Source organism: Pezoporus flaviventris, unplaced genomic scaffold, assembly GCF_033815535.1.
Source record: "Pezoporus flaviventris isolate CSIRO_AGI_PZ_B2104156 unplaced genomic scaffold, CSIRO_AGI_Pfla_v1 ptg000031l, whole genome shotgun sequence".
In the NCBI taxonomy this organism is placed as follows: domain Eukaryota; kingdom Metazoa; phylum Chordata; class Aves; order Psittaciformes; family Psittacidae; genus Pezoporus; species Pezoporus flaviventris.
Window position 1 is genome coordinate 15668138 of NW_026892579.1, and position 19106 is coordinate 15687243.

At 38.7% G+C, this 19106-nt stretch overlaps 1 protein-coding gene across 5 annotated transcripts in view; it reads left to right on the plus strand.

Moving 5' to 3' along the window:
* Positions 1–19106, plus strand: part of EPHA7 (EPH receptor A7) — a 165169-nt gene that overhangs the window by 127527 nt on the left and 18536 nt on the right. For 3 of the 5 annotated variants that reach the window (XM_061460274.1, XM_061460279.1, XM_061460276.1), the window contains exons 8-14: positions 3661–3769; positions 4446–4501; positions 10340–10465; positions 14624–14809; positions 15358–15419; positions 16404–16613; positions 18530–18679. In XM_061460274.1, the coding sequence (XP_061316258.1) occupies positions 3661–3769; positions 4446–4501; positions 10340–10465; positions 14624–14809; positions 15358–15419; positions 16404–16613; positions 18530–18679 (899 nt within the window). The remainder of the gene's footprint in view (positions 1–3660; positions 3770–4445; positions 4502–10339; positions 10466–14623; positions 14810–15357; positions 15420–16403; positions 16614–18529; positions 18680–19106) is intronic. The other 2 variants (XM_061460275.1, XM_061460278.1) reach the window with 1 other exon arrangement.

The window sequence follows — 19106 nt, forward strand, 5'->3', positions numbered from 1 at the left end:
TCTGACATATAAAATATACATAGTTTATACTTGTACTTGCACATATCTTAGATGTTAGGCTTTGCATGCCTCTTTATGTAAAAAATTTAAAATTATAAAGTAAAAATACTTTATAAAGTAAGGCTATTTCTATTTTATACTGTACAAACAGTGATTAAAGTACTTTGAGCTGTGTTTGCCACAGTCAAGTACTTTAATCACTGTGGTTTTTTTCTTGAAATCATTGATGATATTAGAGATGAAAGTCTCCCAGGAAGAAAACACAAATGCACAGAAAATCACTTAAGTGGTAATTTTATTTTTTGATTTACTAAAGTGTTTTAAAGTTATATTAAGTGACTTGTAGCCAGTGCATCTAAAGATAATCCTGTGCTTTTTTAATCAAAGGGGATTTTGCCACTTGTTACAGCTTTAAGATTCAGCACAACCTGGCATGAAGATTTGCCTTTTCCTTTTGCCATGAATCATTTTTAATCAAGCAAGGTTGAAGTAATATGCAGAGGCAAAATTTATTCCTATTGTCAGAATTAAAACACTACTACAAATTTTTATAGATGACATAAAGCATAATATATAAGGAAGTAATATTTGGCCTAAATGAACTCAATTTATTGTCAACACTTCCATGGTGGGCTTCATCAGCAGTTCTTTTCTGCAACTCATACGTTTCAGATTGCTTTCATGAGAAGTCACTGGAGGAGCAGCACAGCTTTACAGCTGAGCTCCTTTTTTAAATCCTCCAAGGTGTTTGGATATGCATTTCCCATCCCTACAACCATATATATCTAAAAGGTGCTTTTAACTCTTTTCAGTTAAGCGTTGGATTTGAATGTGGTCATTCATTTAGATATTCAAATATCATAATATCAGACTAGCTGTAGCTAATTGCCCAAGTACAAAGTCCCTGTCTCACCCTCTTGAGTCTGAGTACAGTTTAAGCAGTAGAAAGGGCAGACTTCCCTGTCCTGCTGGTGGTTCCCTGCCATCACCAATGTGGCAGCACCAGTTACAGGTAACCAAATCATGCACCCCCTGGAAGGATCATCTGCAACTCAAAATCATTCCTCTAAGAACACTCTAGCATCTTTTTTTTTTTTCTGCCAAACCACAGTGATCATTCGAGAAGCTGGATTCTGATTCGCCCTTACACTAACAGACTGAGTTCATAAGACAGAAAAGAGAAGCAGCACAGAGTACCTGAATGAAGGCAAATGCCAGACTCCTGTCACTGAATTCATACCAGACCATGCCCATAATCAGATCTTTTGTTTTGTTTTGTTTTAAAAATGTAAAAATATATCATACATTGAATCTTACCTTACTAGTTGGCCAGTGTGCTATGTCCCCAGCAGTTTCCCAGACCCCAATTAACATCACAGAATCAGAATAGTTAGGGTTGGAAAGGACCTTAAGATCATCTAGTTCCAGCCCCCCTTGGCTTGCTTACTGCATGTGCCAGTATCCAGAATCTGAGAGGCAGTTATGCAGAGCAACCCACTCACATATGTCAACCTCTATGCACTCAAATTGGCTGCTAGATTAAGTGACAGGCTGGGCTGGGTATTTTGTCAAACTCTGTTAGATGGTTGTATCTTTGCACCCTTGCCATTGTCACAGGGTACTGCCTCTTCTGGACTTTTAAGTGAGGTTTGCACTGAAGTTCATAGTAAGAAGTGAACAGCTTTAGGAAGGGCTGTATTTTACATAAATTTGGCATTGTTTGGGGTTGTCTGCTTTGATGGCCTAGTGATGTTACAGGAACTGAGTTGTATTACCTGTGTACCTATATTTTTGCATGAGATAGTGATCACTGATTTCCTTAAAGTTCCACAAGTGGGATATATGCAGGCCTGCAGTCGCATCCTACTGACCTGGATATCTCAGAAATGTACAGTTAATCAAAGATAAGCATTTGTTCTTTTCAGCTTAAGACCAATATGAATAATGAGATCTTCTTCACCTGCGTTAGGATAGAACATAGAAAACTTACAATTTCTTTAGGAGATAAAATTGAAGGGGAGAAGGGGAGGGAACTTCCCCCTAATGCAAATGATTCCTTATCTGTGTAGTATAAGAAATTGTTTATTATTTTTTGTGGAAAGTAGTTGGTACAAGTCAGTGTCAGTAACAAAATAAATCATGTTGGTTGGCTTACTTCTCCCAAGACAGAGCAAATAAAAGTCTGGTTTTTTGCTTCTATGGGAACCTCTGAAGTCTGCAACAGGAACCTGATCTTATGGAATTCATAAAATCCTCATGTAGACATTCCAGTTCAGTTAGCACTACTACCAGTTAACCATTGTTAACACACCATCTACAATTCAGTTAATCAGCAGTCAATTGGGTTTCCTTTTTTTTTTTTTCTCTCTCTCTTTTATTTCTCTGCTGCTTCCAAATGACTCAGACTTTCAGAGACTTTCAGAGTCTCTTGCTCATCATCACTGCCTGATGTCTCTTCCTTCACTCTCAATCTTTTGGCCTAGATCCTCGCTGCTATAAACCTGTGTTGCTTCATAGTGTTCATTAGAGCTGTGCTCATTTAATGTGACTGTGTACATGACCACCCTCATTAGATGTCAGGCAAGCAATGTATTTAACAAACCTTGAGGTTTCTCAGGCTAAGTGTTTACATCCTCAGTTTGCATTAATGTGACATGCATGCATTTGCATATATTAATAATATTGGCATATCTGAATAAAAAGTGATAATGTGTGAGTATTTCAGCTTGTAAATTTTCTGAAGCATGGAGAATTCCATTTTGTATATGTGCAGGCACCTTTTTGCGGCTAAATGATAAGTAATAATTGCAACTTACAACGATAGCAGTAAGAGATAAAAATATGCTAACTAGGATATCAGTGTTAATAGATAGTGTTTCATCTCAAGCATTCTTCTTATAGTTAAGACACTATTTCCTTGGGTACCATCAAAGCCATATCAATCAGTTACAGAGGGGAGGCTAGAAGCAGAGCTCTTCAGGGATTAGTCTCGTACTGTCCACCCTTATAGGGATATTGAGGTCTTCCCTTTTAGGAAGGAGTCAGCCACTCCGCAAAACAGAAGGCAGCACAGAAGTAGGAGGGAGTGGAAGTGGTTGATAATGGCTGTGTCACTTTGGCCAAGTCAATTCTAGCATAGAATCATAGAATAGTTAGGGTTGGAAAGGACCTTAAGATCGTCTAGTTCCAAACCCCCCTGCCATTGACAGGGGCACCTCACACTAAACCGTACCACCCAAGGCTTCGTCCAACCTGGCCTTGAACACTGCCAGGGATGGAGCATTCACAACCTCCCTGGGCACCCCATTCCAGTGCCTCACCACCCTAACAGGAAAGAATTTCTTCCTTACATCCAATCTAAACTTCCCCTGTTTAAGTTTTAACCCATTACCCCTTGTTCTGTCACTACAGTCCCTAATGAAGAGTCCCTCCCCAGCATCCCTATAGGCCCTTCTTGTTCCATGTAGACAATCATTAACTCATCCAGCATTTGGATGAATTTCCAATGGAAGCCCTTCTTTTGACTAACTCTACTGATGTAATAGTTTCAGGTAAAGGTAAAGCAACAGTCTGCAATTCGTAATGGTTGATTTAATTTTTTTGCAGTTCCTTTGTAGGGAATTATTTTAAATTAATCTCTTCTCTGTGCTCCATTTGTAGCCACGGCTGTTTCCAGTGAACAGAATCCTGTTATTATCATAGCTGTGGTTGCTGTGGCAGGAACCATCATTCTGGTCTTCATGGTGTTTGGATTCATCATAGGGCGAAGGTATTGCATTGGCATAAACATGTCTGACCCAAAAACTCTTGAAATGTAGTCTAACCGGGGGTAGTACTTTGCAAAACTGAAATGGAAGTCATTTTTAGTAAGGACAATTTTAATTTAAATCCCATTTTCAATTATACAATTTGTCCTCTTACTTTGGCAAGGCACACTTAAATCAAGATGTTCTTTTTGTCCTATGTAAATGTTCTGAAAAGGATCCCCTAGCAGGTTCTTTACCTGTACTCCTCAAAGTCCCTCATTCTGTTCAGTTTTCTCACGTGGAGAAGTCTGACACTTTATCTGATCAGCCTTTAAATGACTTTGCATTCAAGAAAAAGAGGCACAGCAGTAAGTTTAAGAATACCCTCATGTAAAACACTATTCTGCTTTCAAGTTCTTTAATCTTCTCTTTCATCTGTAGAAGCTTTTCACCAGAACTAGAATTTTCTCTTTAGGACCTGTCCCAACTGGTATTTAATACAAAAACCTTTTGATTGCAACTCTTCATGATTTATTTAAAACTCTGCTGTCAAGAGAATTATAGCTGAAATTTACAAAGGACCTACAGCAGTTAGGTGCTCAGTGCCTGAAAATCCCAGCCTGAAGAACTGATTCCATGACTTTAGATGCAAGGAAGTAAATCTTTATTTACCAGTAAAGCCCTTTTCTTTCTTTTCAGGCATTGTGGCTATAGCAAAGCTGATCAAGAAGGGGATGAAGAACTTTACTTTCATTGTAAGTGTTTTGCTTTTTTCTGCCTTTCAAAAATTTCCAACTGCAATAGTGTAGACAATACTAAAACATCAGTCCATAAGTGACAAAGCCGTAAGAAATTCAAAAATGCTGTGTAAATAGCAAGTTGGAGGTTAAACACTGTACAAATGTGACCTAAACAAACAGAATGTGGATTAGAGTCAACATTGTTCATACAAACGGTTTTAATTCTATGCATGCATATGATACACTGCTGTTTTCATTCTCCTTTTTTGTTCCCTCCTTTTGGTTGCTTTGAATGCATGTTTCACGCTGTCCTAATGATCCCTTGGAGGTGCAGTATTTGAGAAACATTTGGCTAGGTGACTATATGATCTTTACCTCAGGCAAACTTCAGATTAAGAAAGTCTGGGTCATTGCATCACCCTAACAATGAACCTGTTCTGCTCAAAAGCTGTCTCCTGCTACTGTGAATACTGTAGCAACAGTATTTACAAAACATAATGTCATTAAAAATAGAACACTTAATATGAGAAGAAAGGCTTCTTTCTAAACAAAGGCTGCTTTCTAAAGAAAGTACTTCTTTACTGTTCTCTATTCTAGAATCACTTGCCTAGCTAAGAGTAGCACCTAATGCCTCTCTTGTTAAAATCACAGCTACTGTCAACTTTATGCAAGATCCTGGGAAAATTCAATAAAATACATCTTTCTCAGGTAATGACAATTGAAAATATAAGGGGAAAGGAAGGCATATGCAAGAATAATTTAATTTTCATCAAAATACTGTTTAAAAAATGTTTTATTTTCACCCTTTCTCATTTCAGTTGTAATATCATTTTGACATGAGAAATTAAAAATGTTTTAATTTCTTTTAGAATCAGTCATTAATATGGGAAGCAGAGTAAAACTAAGTTGCAAAATTATTTTGAGCATCCAGAATTGCAAAATCACAATTAGAATTAAATTGAATATAAGTTCTGAAGCAGAAAAATGCTTGGGTTTCATCTTCCAAGTCTCATATTGGTAGAATTTGCCATTTAATCATGATATGCTGTATGTAGCCTTTGTTGTCTACCAATAATTGCAGCTGTAGCTTAAATCCTTTAGAATGGTTTGTCTTATTTTACACGTTAAAATAATGAGCTATTATGAGAATGTAATGTCACATGGAGAATGAAGTATCCACTAGTCACAAATTCATAGCATCTTCTCAATCTGTGCCTCTTTAAATGAGTAATTCTAGCCAAAGCTCCACTCAAAATCAGATCAAGTTTCTGTTTTACCTTTCTGCCCTGAGAAAAAGAGATCAGATTTGTTCGTGGTCCCTGAGTTTGGGTGTGCTGCTACCTAAATCGTTTAAATGCAGCGAGTATTAAACTGAGTAGTGACATCATTGCTCTTCATAATCTGTGCAGGAAAGCTGGATAACAATAATGGGAGAAGAATTATTTATCATGCACCTTGCAGTGCATCTGATTTTAAAGAATTCATCAAAAATCTGATGTTACTTAAATGTTACTATTCTGAAAGTGATGGATTTGAAATTTGACTCTCATAGTGCATTATAAGCTTTTCACATTTTCAGAAGAGCTGGTGCTTTTGCTTTTAAAATCCCTCGTTATTCCTTGAAGGAGAAGATCAACTATGTGTTCTTGTATGTCAGTGTATTAGCAAAAGGAATGTGCCAGCTAAATAATTCCTTTTCTTGTCTCCATTATTGGTGACATTTTTTGTTTCAGTGAAAGTCTAAGTGAATTAATGTGAAAGCTGCTACTTAATGACTAATAGTTGATCTAATAAATGATGAGACTTTATAAGTGTTCATTTCCCTCATTTTACTTTCAAGAAATCTGGTTGTGCAGCAAATCAGTCAGAAGAGTTTGCATACACAGTCTTTTTAGAATTATAGCACCATATATAAGTCACTTTTTGCCGAGCTAGTGTTTCATCATCTGTTAATTGAAGGTGTAGTTTTTAATTTTATTGGTTAAGCCTGTGCAGAACAAGATCCAGTGCTGTGGTCATCAGCTTGGTCTCAGAGCTGTGAATACTAATTTGGTGTTCTTTTGCTCCATAAAATCATCACAAACATTTTTCTGTGCTGAGGTACCAGAGTGGATTTTCAAAAAACATAACTTACAACAAACACTTTCTTAGCAAAAAAGCTTTAAACTAATCATTTTTTTTAAGTATGTTTTAAAGCACTGTGTTTAATAGAGTACCATATATTTCATTTCAGTCCCCCTCAAGTCTGTGTGACCTTAAGGGCTACACTTAAAGATACAAGTACAATGGAGGAGTTTAGTCAAGCAATTCAGATTTATATTTGGTTTCCTCCTACCATTTTCTTCTAACAATGTCTTCAAATCCAGGCCAGCATTATTTCATGTTGGTATGCCAGGATAGCCTTGGCCTGTCAAAATGTTTTATGACAGCTTGAATAAAGAGCCACTAGAGGCCCACTAGAGATTCACAAGGTTACCTCCAATCCAGGCCCTTTATCACAAACACAAAAGGATAGCACCTTCTCCATCTCCCTGCCTGATAGCACTATTAGAGGAGGTTATCCTATTGCTTTCTTCTCATTTTCTCTAGTCTTTTCAGGTTTTAATAAATATTTATAATTTCAAAAATTTTTATCATTATCAACACAATTGGAAGAACTATTTAAATACATAATATGGCAGATAACATCTAGGCAACATTTGAAATATTTTCTCTGGTTGTAAATCCATTAGATTACTCATGCTATTTCTCTAGCTTTTTCTTATGAAGTTTGGTGGTTTTTTGGTCAGTAATATGATACATCATTACTAAGCTATTTTTTAATATATTTTGAAATCTGAAGTATTTTGTGTTCAATTACAAAAGTACAAAGCAACCATAAATTATTTATTATGACTTCTGATCCTATTCTTGTATATCTGTACATCAGTTAGGGGAGGACCATCCTTGCATTTTCATATTAATTCACTGATTTAATTAAAGCTCAAGACTGTAATCCTTGTGAGCTGAATTTATTTCTTAAAAATTGCTTCATTAATAGATTTCCAGGGCTGCTCTACTTTCACCAGACGTTTCTTCCTCCACCAGAAGAGCAAAAAATAATTTTCCTGAATTAGCAGCAAACTAAAGGAAAAACTATGTGCTGGCCTGAGCGCTACGCCGGCTGAGTCGCACCAAGTCCTATAATGGAGAAAGAGGGAGCAAAAACGAAGTTTCTGCATATTCACAGTATCACAGTATGCTAGAGATTGGAAGGGACCTCGAAAGATCATCTAGTCCAATCCCCCTGCCGGAGCAGGAACACCTAGATAATGTTACACAGGAATGTGTCCAGGCGAGTTTTGAATGTCTCCAGGGAAGGAGACTCCACAACCTCCCTGGGCAGCCTGTTCCAGTGTTCCGTCACCCTCACTGAGAAGTTTCTTCTCAAGTTTAAGTGGAACCTCTTGTGTTCCAGTTTGTACCCGTTACCCCTTGTCCTGTCATTGTTTGCCACTGAGTAGAGCCTGGCTCCATCCTCATGACACTTCCCCTTTATATATTTATATACACTAATAAGGTCACCCCTCAGTCTCCTCTAAACTATAGAGACCCAGCTCCCTCAGTCTTTCCTCATAAGGGAGATGCTCCACTCCCTTAATCATCTTAGTTGCCCTGCGCTGGACTCTCTCCAGCAGGTCCCTGCCCTTCTTGAACTGAGGGGCCCAGAACTGGACACTATATTCCAGATGTGGTCTCACCAGGGCAGAGTAGAGGGGAAGGAGGACCTCTCTCGACCTACTAACCACCGCCCTTCTAATACACCCCAGGATGCCATTGGCCTTCTTAGCCACAAGGGCACAGTGTTGGCTCATGGTCATCCTGTCGTCCACTAGGACCCCCAGGTCCGTCTCCACTACACTGCTCTCTAACAGGTTGTTTCCCAACCTATACTGGTACATGGGGTTGTTCCTGCCCAGATGCAGGACTCTACACTTTCCCCTGTTATATTTCATCAAGTTATTCCCTGCCCAACTCTCCAGCCTGTCCAGGTCTCGCTGGATGGCAGCACACCCTTCTGGCATGTCAGCCACTCCTCCCAGCTTAGTGTCATCAGCAAACTTGCTGATAGTACACTCAATTCCCTCATCTAAATCATTGATGAATATATTAAATAATACTGGTCCCAGTACTGACCCTTGAGGCACTCCACTAGTTACAGGCCTCCAACTAGACTCCACCCCATAGACTACAACTCTCTGGCTTCTCTCCTTCAGCCAGTTCACAGTCCACCTCACTACCCGATCATCCAGACCACACTTCCTCAATTTAGCTGTGAGGATGCTGTGGGAGACTGTGTCAAATGGTTTGCTGAAGTCAAGGTAGACCACATCCAGCGCTCTGCCATCATCCATCCACTGTGTTATTTCCTCATAAAAGGCTAAGAGATTGGTCAAGCATGATTTCCCCTTGGTGAAGCCATGTTGACTGCCCCTCATAACCCTCTTATCCTTGATATGCCTTAAGATGGCACCAAGGATAAGGTGTTCCATCACTTTCCCAGGGATGGAGGTGAGGCTATAGTTACCGGGGTCCTCCTTCTTGCCCTTTTTGAAGACTGGAGTGACATTTGCTTTCCTCCAGTCCTCAGGCACCTCTCCCGTTTCCCAAGACTTGGTAAAGATGATGGAGAGTGGTCTAGCAATGACTTCCGCCAGCTCCCTCAGCACCTGCCGGTGCATCTCATCTGAACCCATGGATTTATGGATGTCCAGATTGCTCAACTGATCTCTAACCCATTCCTCATTGACTAAGGCAAACCGCTCCATTGACCTGACTTCATCTAAGGTCTCGGGTACAGGGCTCTTCAGGACTGCCTGCAGCAGAGTAGACAGAGACAAAGAAGGCATTCAGTAACTCTGCCATCTCTGTATCTTCTGTCACCAGGGCACCCATCCCCTTCATCAGTGGGCCTACATTGCCTCTGGTGTTAGTTTTATCTGCCATGTATTTGAAAAAGCTCTTTTTGCTGTCCTTGACCCTTCTCGCCAGGTTTAATTCTAAGGAGGCCTTAGTCATCCTAGCTGCCTTCCTACATCCTCTAGCAGCAGCCTTATATTCCTCCCAAGTGGCCAGCCCCTCCTTCCATGACCTCCTCTTCCACTTGAGCATACCCAGGAATTCCCTATTTAGCCACGCAGGTCTCCTGGCCCTCTTCCTTGAGGAAGCACTTAGGTGCTTGAGAGAGGGAATAATTGTGCCACAGAGCCCACTTTCCCTTCCTGTGCCTTTACAAGTCAACTGCAAGTGTTTCTCATCTTCATATTTGAGTGCAAGAAACATACCTAAAGATAGAAATTCTAAGTGCTGTGAATAAAGTTGGCTATTGCCACAGTCTGCAAATTGAAGTAGGTGGAGGAGCCTTTCAAATCCTGATGGAAGACAGATAACATAAAGAAATGCTGTTTGTGCTGGGAAAAGAGGATAAGCTGTCCTTACACAGAAAAGAAAGTTTTGTCTGTCTCCTCTGCTGGTCTTATATCCCTTCCCCTGCTTTATTTTTACTCCCATTTAACCATTGCATTTTATTTCATTGAACACTAGAGCACTGTTTAACATTCATTACTTTTTTCACTTCAAGGTGGAGATGCAGATGCTAATGTTAGTAATTTACAAAGATGGGATACTGTGTTTGTGTTGGCATGCTTCAGATGATGCCTAAAACTAAGGTTGCTTCTCAGAGTGTCTTGAACTCAAGCAGTGTGGAAACTGGTTCAGTCTTCCAAGGTGCACTCTGCATAATGAAATTCCTGGGCTGTCTGCACAAGAAGTGCCTTTGCTTCATCACAGTCATGCTTTCTTACATCATTACAGTTAAATTTCCAGGCACCAAAACCTACATTGACCCTGAAACCTACGAGGACCCAAATAGAGCTGTCCATCAATTCGCCAAGGAGCTAGATGCCTCTTGTATTAAAATTGAGCGTGTGATTGGTGCAGGTAAGGCTGCTGTGGCTTTCTGATTCAACTGTTCCATTTAGCCAGGATCGAAACTCATACATCATAATGACAGGCAAATAATTATACCTCAACTGTAGAACTTTTTGCATTTGCCAGAGTGGTTAAGAGCAATGAAGCTTCACTCACTTTGTAAATGTAAAAACAAATGGGGAGGGAAACAACAGAAAAGCAAATAAGTAAGTAAATTAAGAGTCTTGCTTGATACTGAAAGTTTGTGGGTTTCTAATTCTGTATCTGCTATTAAAAATTTAATTGGAAGGAGGTGGGCAGTTTTGCTGCTTTCTATTTATTTTCAGAGTAAAGGCATTACCATGACTGCAAATTCTACTCTCTTTCCTTTTGCAAGAGGCCTTTTTGACCTCTGAATTTTGGTTCATGTGAGTAAGGAAAACTGGTTGAAGCACAAAATCTTAAATAGAGACCAGGAAGGTCTTGTTTCTGTATAACAAAACCTTCCCTGAGGTTGTTTTTTGTTCTACCATTTTTCTTTTTGATATTTTCTGAATACAAAAAGTTATTGTTTAACTTCTCATGACTGATTGCAATTGCACCAGCATTACATTGCTTTTCTTCCACTTGAACTGTCTGCCACCTACTTAAGCCATGGTGTTCATGCTCTAAAAAGGCAGTTTCATTTGTTTGCATTAATAAGAGATGTGACATTTTTATTGCACTACTCCATGTAGTGAAATTAAGTTTCTGCGGGTAAGAAAAATATCACATACTTTGGATTCCTGGAGGAAATGTTCTTTTGCTTTCCTGTTGTTTCATAAAAGTATTAGTAGAATAGTTTTCAAATCATCCTGTAGATTGTCATGCACTGTAAATTACATATTGTGGTATTATTTAAAAAGAGAAAACATATCTCTAAAATAAGCTGGTTTACATTTAAAAAATCTTTACATTTAGAATTCACAACACCTCTTTAAAGTAACCTCACTCATGTTGAATCATGTCTTAATCATGTAGTACTGCTGAAATTAACAACACCGCTGAGCAAATTATTCCATCAGATGAGTAAGAGCATAAGAATCCAGCCCTTGCTAACTAGTAATTTTTGTGATGCTACAATGGCAGCATCTCTTCTGATAAATACACAAAATGCAAGTTTTAAATTCAGGATTAGCATAGAAAAATTACTGAGCTGTATATTTTTATTTATGTTTAAAACCCATCTGCATAGCAACAGTTCATAGCACAAAGATATATTCAGCTGGACTTTGCCAGCTCTTTCTGAGCAAAATGCTGAAAACTCTTCAGTTGCAGAGTATACAGTTTAAAATGTATTCTCCCTGTTATGACAGACTAATTCGAGAATGTTAATTTTGTTGACTGCAAATGAATTTATTGATTTTAATGAGTATAACTGATAGCAAAAAAACCCAACCCAATGTGTCAGTAATCATTCTGAAGAAAGTTAATTAGAAGTGCTGTGGTGAAACGATATAATATGTGGGGTTTAGCTGTGGCTTTAACCTGTTGATGTGGATAACAAACAGGAGTGAAACTGAACAGGAACAACAGAAAGTTAGACCTGAAGAAGCAGCTGAAACTCATACATCAAAGAAGAACATGGAATTTCTGCTAGTGACTGCACCAGAAAAGCCACTTAGCAGTCTCAGTATGCATCAGCAGTGCTGGTCACATCAGCTATTGAGTAGTGCCATGTCTGTCTCAGACAAACAGGGTGAAGTATGCTTATGCTCAATTTGCATGAGGGATATGTGCTTTCCTTGCCAATATTTTAATTACCGTCCTGCTGCGGCCAACTGTCAGGTACAGAATATGGTGTCCACTATTTTAACTCCTTGTTCCTGCCGCACGTCCTTTGTTTTAGCTTCTTCCTTGTTGACATGCAGAGGTAATGGCTGTGTGACTGTGCAGTATTCTCACTCTTGTCATATTTTCTGGACCATTTTTGAGGATCATTTCAGCTGAATATACTCTTTTCTTAGGAATAAAAGTAGTTAATTGGCTAGCATCCTGGCCTGAAATGTATAACGTACAAATTCAGATTTCTGATTTGCCTAAGTGTGAGTGATCTGCTTTTGGAATTCAATCAAAATCAGATCACAGAGAGCTGGAAAGGAGTTAAGCCTTAGTTTCTGTATGCCAAGTATCCTAATTACCTGTCTTTGAAGTGTCACATACATACATACTTATACTTGCGTTTTCTTTTCATTGTGGAACAAAAACAATTTTGGAAGGTACTGCTAGAGAAAATTTTATCTTTTAGTAAGTTCTTCTGGCAGGGGGCTGTGAGTACAGTGAGTGGTGAATTCATTAATAGTCATCCATATTGCTAATTAAGTGCAGGAGGGAAGTTAAGGCACCAAGCTAAAGGCATGAGAAGCTAGTTCTTATGTATGTTACATCTATGCCTCATGCTGCTCATAACGGTGATGGATATTCAGACCACAACTCCAGTGCCCAAGGATGGTTGAGGGTAAGGCCTCACCTGTGCAGGCAAGAACAATTATACTCTGTCTGGCCAATTAGCTCACACACAGTATGGTGTTAACAGAGGTATATGGAATGGAATTGGAGTCTAACCTGAATTCATCTAGTGTAGAACAGGAGGGAGAGGAATTTGATTCTCTATGCAATCATCTCCTTGCTGAGTGGAGGTTTGTCCAAACAAGTCAGTTGGAAATGGTACGGTCTGATCAAAGTTATACCCTTCTGGCTGAAGAAGTGAGAAGCTGAGGCCCAGGTACTTTCTTCTCTAAGCTCTGTTGTTGAGGGTGACAGGAGAACAGTGCTGGAACCAGTGATGGTGTCCTAAACAGATTTCACAGAACCCATCCATTAGGGCACTTCAACATACACCTTTTCAAGCATTCAGCCTCATTTCCAAGCATGCTTTTGTTACCAGCCAGGTGCCTTGCCATGGTGTATGTGCATTTAAGTCCTGATCCCACCAGCTTTCTCAGGGCCTCAGTCTATATCCCAAAGGGATTCTCTAATCAACTCTCTGTGTTAGTCTTTCCTAATTCAGTCATTTTTTTTCAGCACTTACCCTAAAACATGTCTTGGGTGTAGGTCTGTCAGCATACTTACGTATGCTCAATAGCTTAAAGTTAAGGCACTCCACAGGTATGCAGGAGATAAATTTAAAACTTTACTTGCTTTGGAGGAGGGACTTGGATCTACATCTCCCATACTCCATATAAATTTGCAAAGTGCCAGGTTATTAAATTTTTTTTTATTAATCTGTCTTTTTAAAGAGATGTTCAACTTTATTCAGTAGAAGATATGTTGCTACACTTTTCTCCTGTATGTCCCAAGAGATATTATTTCCTGGATACAGAATAAGGGGGGGGGGGGCTCTCTCTCTCTGCTGACATAGCTGGGACAATCCTTAAATCTTCTTCAATCTCAATAATAGTGAGGTAGATGTATTGCCATTCAAGTCCACATCTCACATGCTTCATCCTCTTTCCTGTCTGATTACTTTTCTCACAAATTAAGACTGTAGCAGTGGGATTTTTGGTATTTTTGCAGGCTGTTTGGCCTTTTTTTTTTCATATGATTCTTCAGGTTCCAGTTGTCTGTTAGTTTAGAACCTTTTACAAACTTTCAGCATTTGCTTGTGTTTGTTTAATGTAACAAGTCCCACCTTTCATTTCATAATCTGCAAAGTAAATTATCCTGCTTGAAGGTAATAATGTAGTGCTTCATTTAACACCATAATGTTGTTAAATTAAAAGCACCTCTGAAAGACCTTCGTTTTGAAAGGGAAAAAAAAATCAAATCTAAAGACAATAAGGAAACCATGTAGAACAGAATGACATTTTCACTTAGAAATTATATTACTTTTTCTGTAATAGTATTTTCTTATGAAAGCCACTTCACTTTTATTTCCTATTTTTGAAAAAGTAAGAAATTACTAACAAGTCTTTTAAAAGATTCAAAGAACAGTCCTCTAATTAGTTTAACCTGAAGTGTTTACTCTGTAAGGTAGTCAGCAATTCATTTAAAGCACGTGCCTGTCTTTCTGTTCCTAAGTAATCCATCTCAAATATGAACATCACATTTAAAGTTTAAACACATACTTAGGTGTCTAGTTGAATCAAGGCCTAAAAAGAATATGATATTATAGTCAGAGTAATTCAGATTTGATCTAATCCATTTTAGGAGAGTTTGGTGAAGTCTGCAGTGGGCGTCTAAAACTTCCTGGCAAGAGAGATGTTGCAGTAGCCATAAAAACTTTGAAAGTTGGCTACACTGAAAAGCAAAGGAGAGATTTCCTGTGTGAAGCAAGCATCATGGGCCAGTTTGACCACCCCAACGTTGTTCACTTAGAAGGGGTTGTTACCAGAGGTAAGCAGCGTATCAATTTGTTAGTCAAATAACAGCATAATAACAGAAATTACTTTAGCTTATTCGTTGTCAAAGATTCAAATTATAAACAGGCTGCACACTCCTAGTGGATTTTCTCCTGATGTGTAACTAGCTGAAACAATACTTACTTTATGCTACAACCTGAGGAAAAAATTAAGATGCATGCATGAGTAAAAGATGAAGTACTTTGAACTTTTATTTTTCTAGTTTCATTTACCCTCAAACACCATGCAGGGAGATGTCCTTTCACATTATCTGAAGTGTCATTATTCCAGAGTCCTGTTCACACAACAGGAGTTAGGAGAGCACACTGACATTTTGATTTTTGTGGTTTAATTTTGTGAATCATGACCAAGTTCCATGCAGACATATAAGAACTTATTAGAGCTCAGTAACTGTGCTAAGGCCTCAGAAATGTTCGCTGTCTCAGTGATTCAGTTCTTCAAAAGAATAATATCTGTTTTATCAAAAAAAGGTACTCCATTTGTGTTACAATTTCTCAAACAAAATGTCGTCTTTTCTTTCAGGGAAACCAGTCATGATTGTAATAGAGTACATGGAGAATGGGGCCTTAGATGCATTTCTTAGGGTGAGTAGAAAACTGAAGGCGTATAAACATTTTAAGTGCGCTATATGTATAGTATTATACATAATCACTTTTAAAAATACAGTTTTACATATGTGCATATATATATGTATACATGCATTTATATATTTAATTATATACATATAATTAGAACTGTTTTCAGGCTGAAAGGGAGCTGTACAAATACTAGCACTTCTCTACGTTATTTCAATAAAACCAGATCAGAAAAGAGAGGAACAAAGAGGATCACATGAGAACAGTCTAGGAATTTAAGTGATTTAATTTGGCATAGATGTGGTGGTTCACCAGCTGAACTTAAAATCACTGATACCTGAAGCCCAGTGTTCTGCCTTTTGGGAGCAGAATTTTATTGTGTCAGGATGGTGGAAATCATCATACAAGAATTCTTAAATAAACTATGATTGTATTTAAGATAAAAAGGAAAAAGGAATGCAAGTTCACAAAGATTTAACATTTTTTGAGTGTTTGTTCTGAACTGGCTAGTTCTAACTCCTTACAAGACAGTGCAGGATGATGCATAAATGCTCTATAGGGAGCAGAAAAGTTTTTTGTTTGATAAACTCCAAACTATGAATAACATTATCAGTAGCTAAGTTTCCAAAAGGAGATAGTTCTTATTTTCTTGATACAAATAATTACGCTGAGAGTTGAAGAGCATAGAGGCAAACTAAAGAGCTGAGCATCAGGTAATCTCTGTTCAAAAAGACTTGCCGGGACTTGGCCAGAAATTTATAGTGATTAGCAAGTTTTGTTATTTCTAGTACATTAACTACTCACACATTTCTTACCTGAATGTAGTGCTTTGTCTCTGAAGAAAATAAAACTTGTGTTTGAAGTGAGTTTCTTTGCCCCAGGATGAATTGCCACAGAAGTAGTAAATAAGTAGAAAGCTGAAGTTGTAAAACTGATTCTTATTTCTCTTCTCAGCTATACTAACAAGAATTGCTGCTCCTTTCTTCCCTCCAGAAACATGATGGGCAATTTACAGTCATTCAGCTAGTGGGAATGTTGAGAGGAATTGCTGCTGGAATGAGATATTTGGCCGATATGGGATATGTACACAGGGATCTTGCTGCACGCAATATTCTTGTCAACAGCAACCTTGTTTGTAAAGTGTCAGACTTTGGACTTTCCAGAGTTATAGAAGATGATCCAGAGGCTGTCTACACTACTACTGTAAGAGAAATTGATGGGTTTTGATAGTTTTGTGATGTGTTTATTAAGAAGAAGCATAACTTCTAGAGAGTATAGATGAGAGAAATATATTAATTGGTTGAGAAATGTTAACCAGTCAAAAGGAAAAGAGTCTGCAGAAATCTGACTCTAATTAGGGATTAATATTTTTGTAAGAACATAAATTTTTATTTGGTAAAATTCTAAAAATTTTGTCCATTATCTTCATTATTCCCTTCTTCATAATTTTCTGTTTGAACAAATGCAGAAGTGTTACCCAGAAAAAAATAATAATCTCATTTATTATGAGTCAATTAAAATATTTGTAGGCTATTGCTACTTTTAAGATTATATTTTATCTCACCAAAATGTTGACTAATTTGAGGCTAGACTGTGACAAAGCTCAAATTCTGCATCTTCCCTTGCTTTTGGGTGGGGTGCTTTTCTTAAATAAGCATTCACTGGGCACACTATGTTCTTTATTGTTTTGTTGAGCCAGCTCGACTTTCCCACCTGTGGGGCCTTGCTGTACCTATTTTCTCATGCTGAGGGAAGGAGGGGCCCCTGGAATCTGCTCCGACAGGCACAGGGATCCAGAAAAACACAGACCCATTCATGGCTGTCACTCCTGCTGCTTGGTGTTAAGTGGGATCCTGGTTTAAAAATGTCAGACCGAGATTTCAAAGGAGCCACATGACAACTCAGGATGACATTTTCCTCACCTAACTCAGACAGCCAAGAGTTAAATGACTAGTGTAAATCAGACATCCAAGCAGCCTTTGAAAATCACTACAGGAGGGATAAGCACTTCCAGAAAAATGCATCCAGCTTAGCTTAGACAGGTATCTAAGTTTCTATGGTCCAAGTGTTTTCAGAGCCTAAACTTCCTTAGACTCCTTTGAAAATTCTGCAAATGGTCAACAATAGTATATGATATAAGTGCTGCTTTTGATGTTGATGGAAGTAATTACAGATGCACTCTGTGGAAGATGCTAAGGCAATTTTGTGGAGGAGCCTAATGAAGGGAAGACCCTAGGAGCAGGGTCCTAGGTGCAGGACCCTGCACACAAGTTCATGTGCAGGGTCCTGCACCTAAGGAGGAATAACCCCAAGCACCAGTACATGCTAGGGGTTGAGATGCTGCATAGCAGCTCTGAGGAGAAGGACCTGTCAGTTCTGGTGGACAGCATGTTAACCGTGAGCCAGCAATGTGTCCTTGTGGCCAAAAATGCCAGTGGTATCTTAGCGTGCATTAGGAAGATATTGCGACCAGGGTGAGAGAAGTTATCCTCTCCTTCTGCTCTGCCCTGGTGAAGCGACATCTGGAGTACTGTGTCCAGTTCTGTTCTCCCCAGTTCAAGACAAGAAGCTACTGGAGACAGTGCAGTGGAAAGCTACTAGAGTGATTAGAAGACTGGAGTATCTCTCTTAGGAGGAAACACTGATAGTGCTGGGCCTGTTTAGCCTGGAAAAGAGATGACTGAGACAGGATCTTATGAATGCATGCAGATATTATAAGGCCAGGTGTCAAGAGGATGGGGCCAGACTCTTTTCAGTGGTGCCCAGTGACAGGATGAGGAGCAGTGGGGCACAGGCCAAAATTCAGGAAGTTTAATTTGAATATGAGGAAAAATTTATTTACTTTGAGGATGACAGAGCACTGGAAAAAGCTGCCCAGAGTGGCTGTGGAGTCTCCTTCTCTGTAGATATTCAGAACCCACATGGATGTGATGCTGTGCAGACTGCAGTAGGTGAACCTGCTTTAACCTGCCACAGGCGAACCTGCTTTAGCAGCAGGGCTGGATTCGATGATCTCCAGAGGTGCCTTCAAATCCTGACCATTCTATGATTCTCTGGTTCTGTAAAAACAAAAATTTTCTTTTCTTTTCTATTTTCCTTTTTTTTTTTTTAAAAAATAGGGTGGAAAAATTCCAGTGAGATGGACAGCTCCAGAGGCCATCCAGTATCGCAAATTTACATCAGCAAGTGATGTGTGGAGTTATGGAATAGTTATGTGGGAAGTAATGTCCTATGGAGAACGGCCTTACTGGGACATGTCAAATCAAGATGTAGGTTATATGTTGCCTATTTGTGAGTATGTGTACAGGTTAGAAAAACAAAAATTACATATTGTAAACACATGAATATGTTTTTCATTATATATGCATAACATGTTGGTTTAGAAATAAGATTTACCAAAATAGTGTAGGGTTCTAACATAATGAAGAAGTTACAAAACTTTCACTTTTTACCTGTATCTCTAAATCAACATCAGAGTTGAAATAAAAGAAGATAAAAGTGTAAATGATGAGTCAGTTTGGCACAGTGCAAAATTGTTAATATTTGACAGGTCTCAGCGTCAAAGATTTCATGGACTGTCAAAATATGGGCAAACAAGTCCTTGGGGCAGAGAAAGAGAAATATTTACATTCCCTAGACACCCAGTAGAATTTCATTTCTTTTGACACCTTCCTTCTGTACCAGTCTCAAACATAA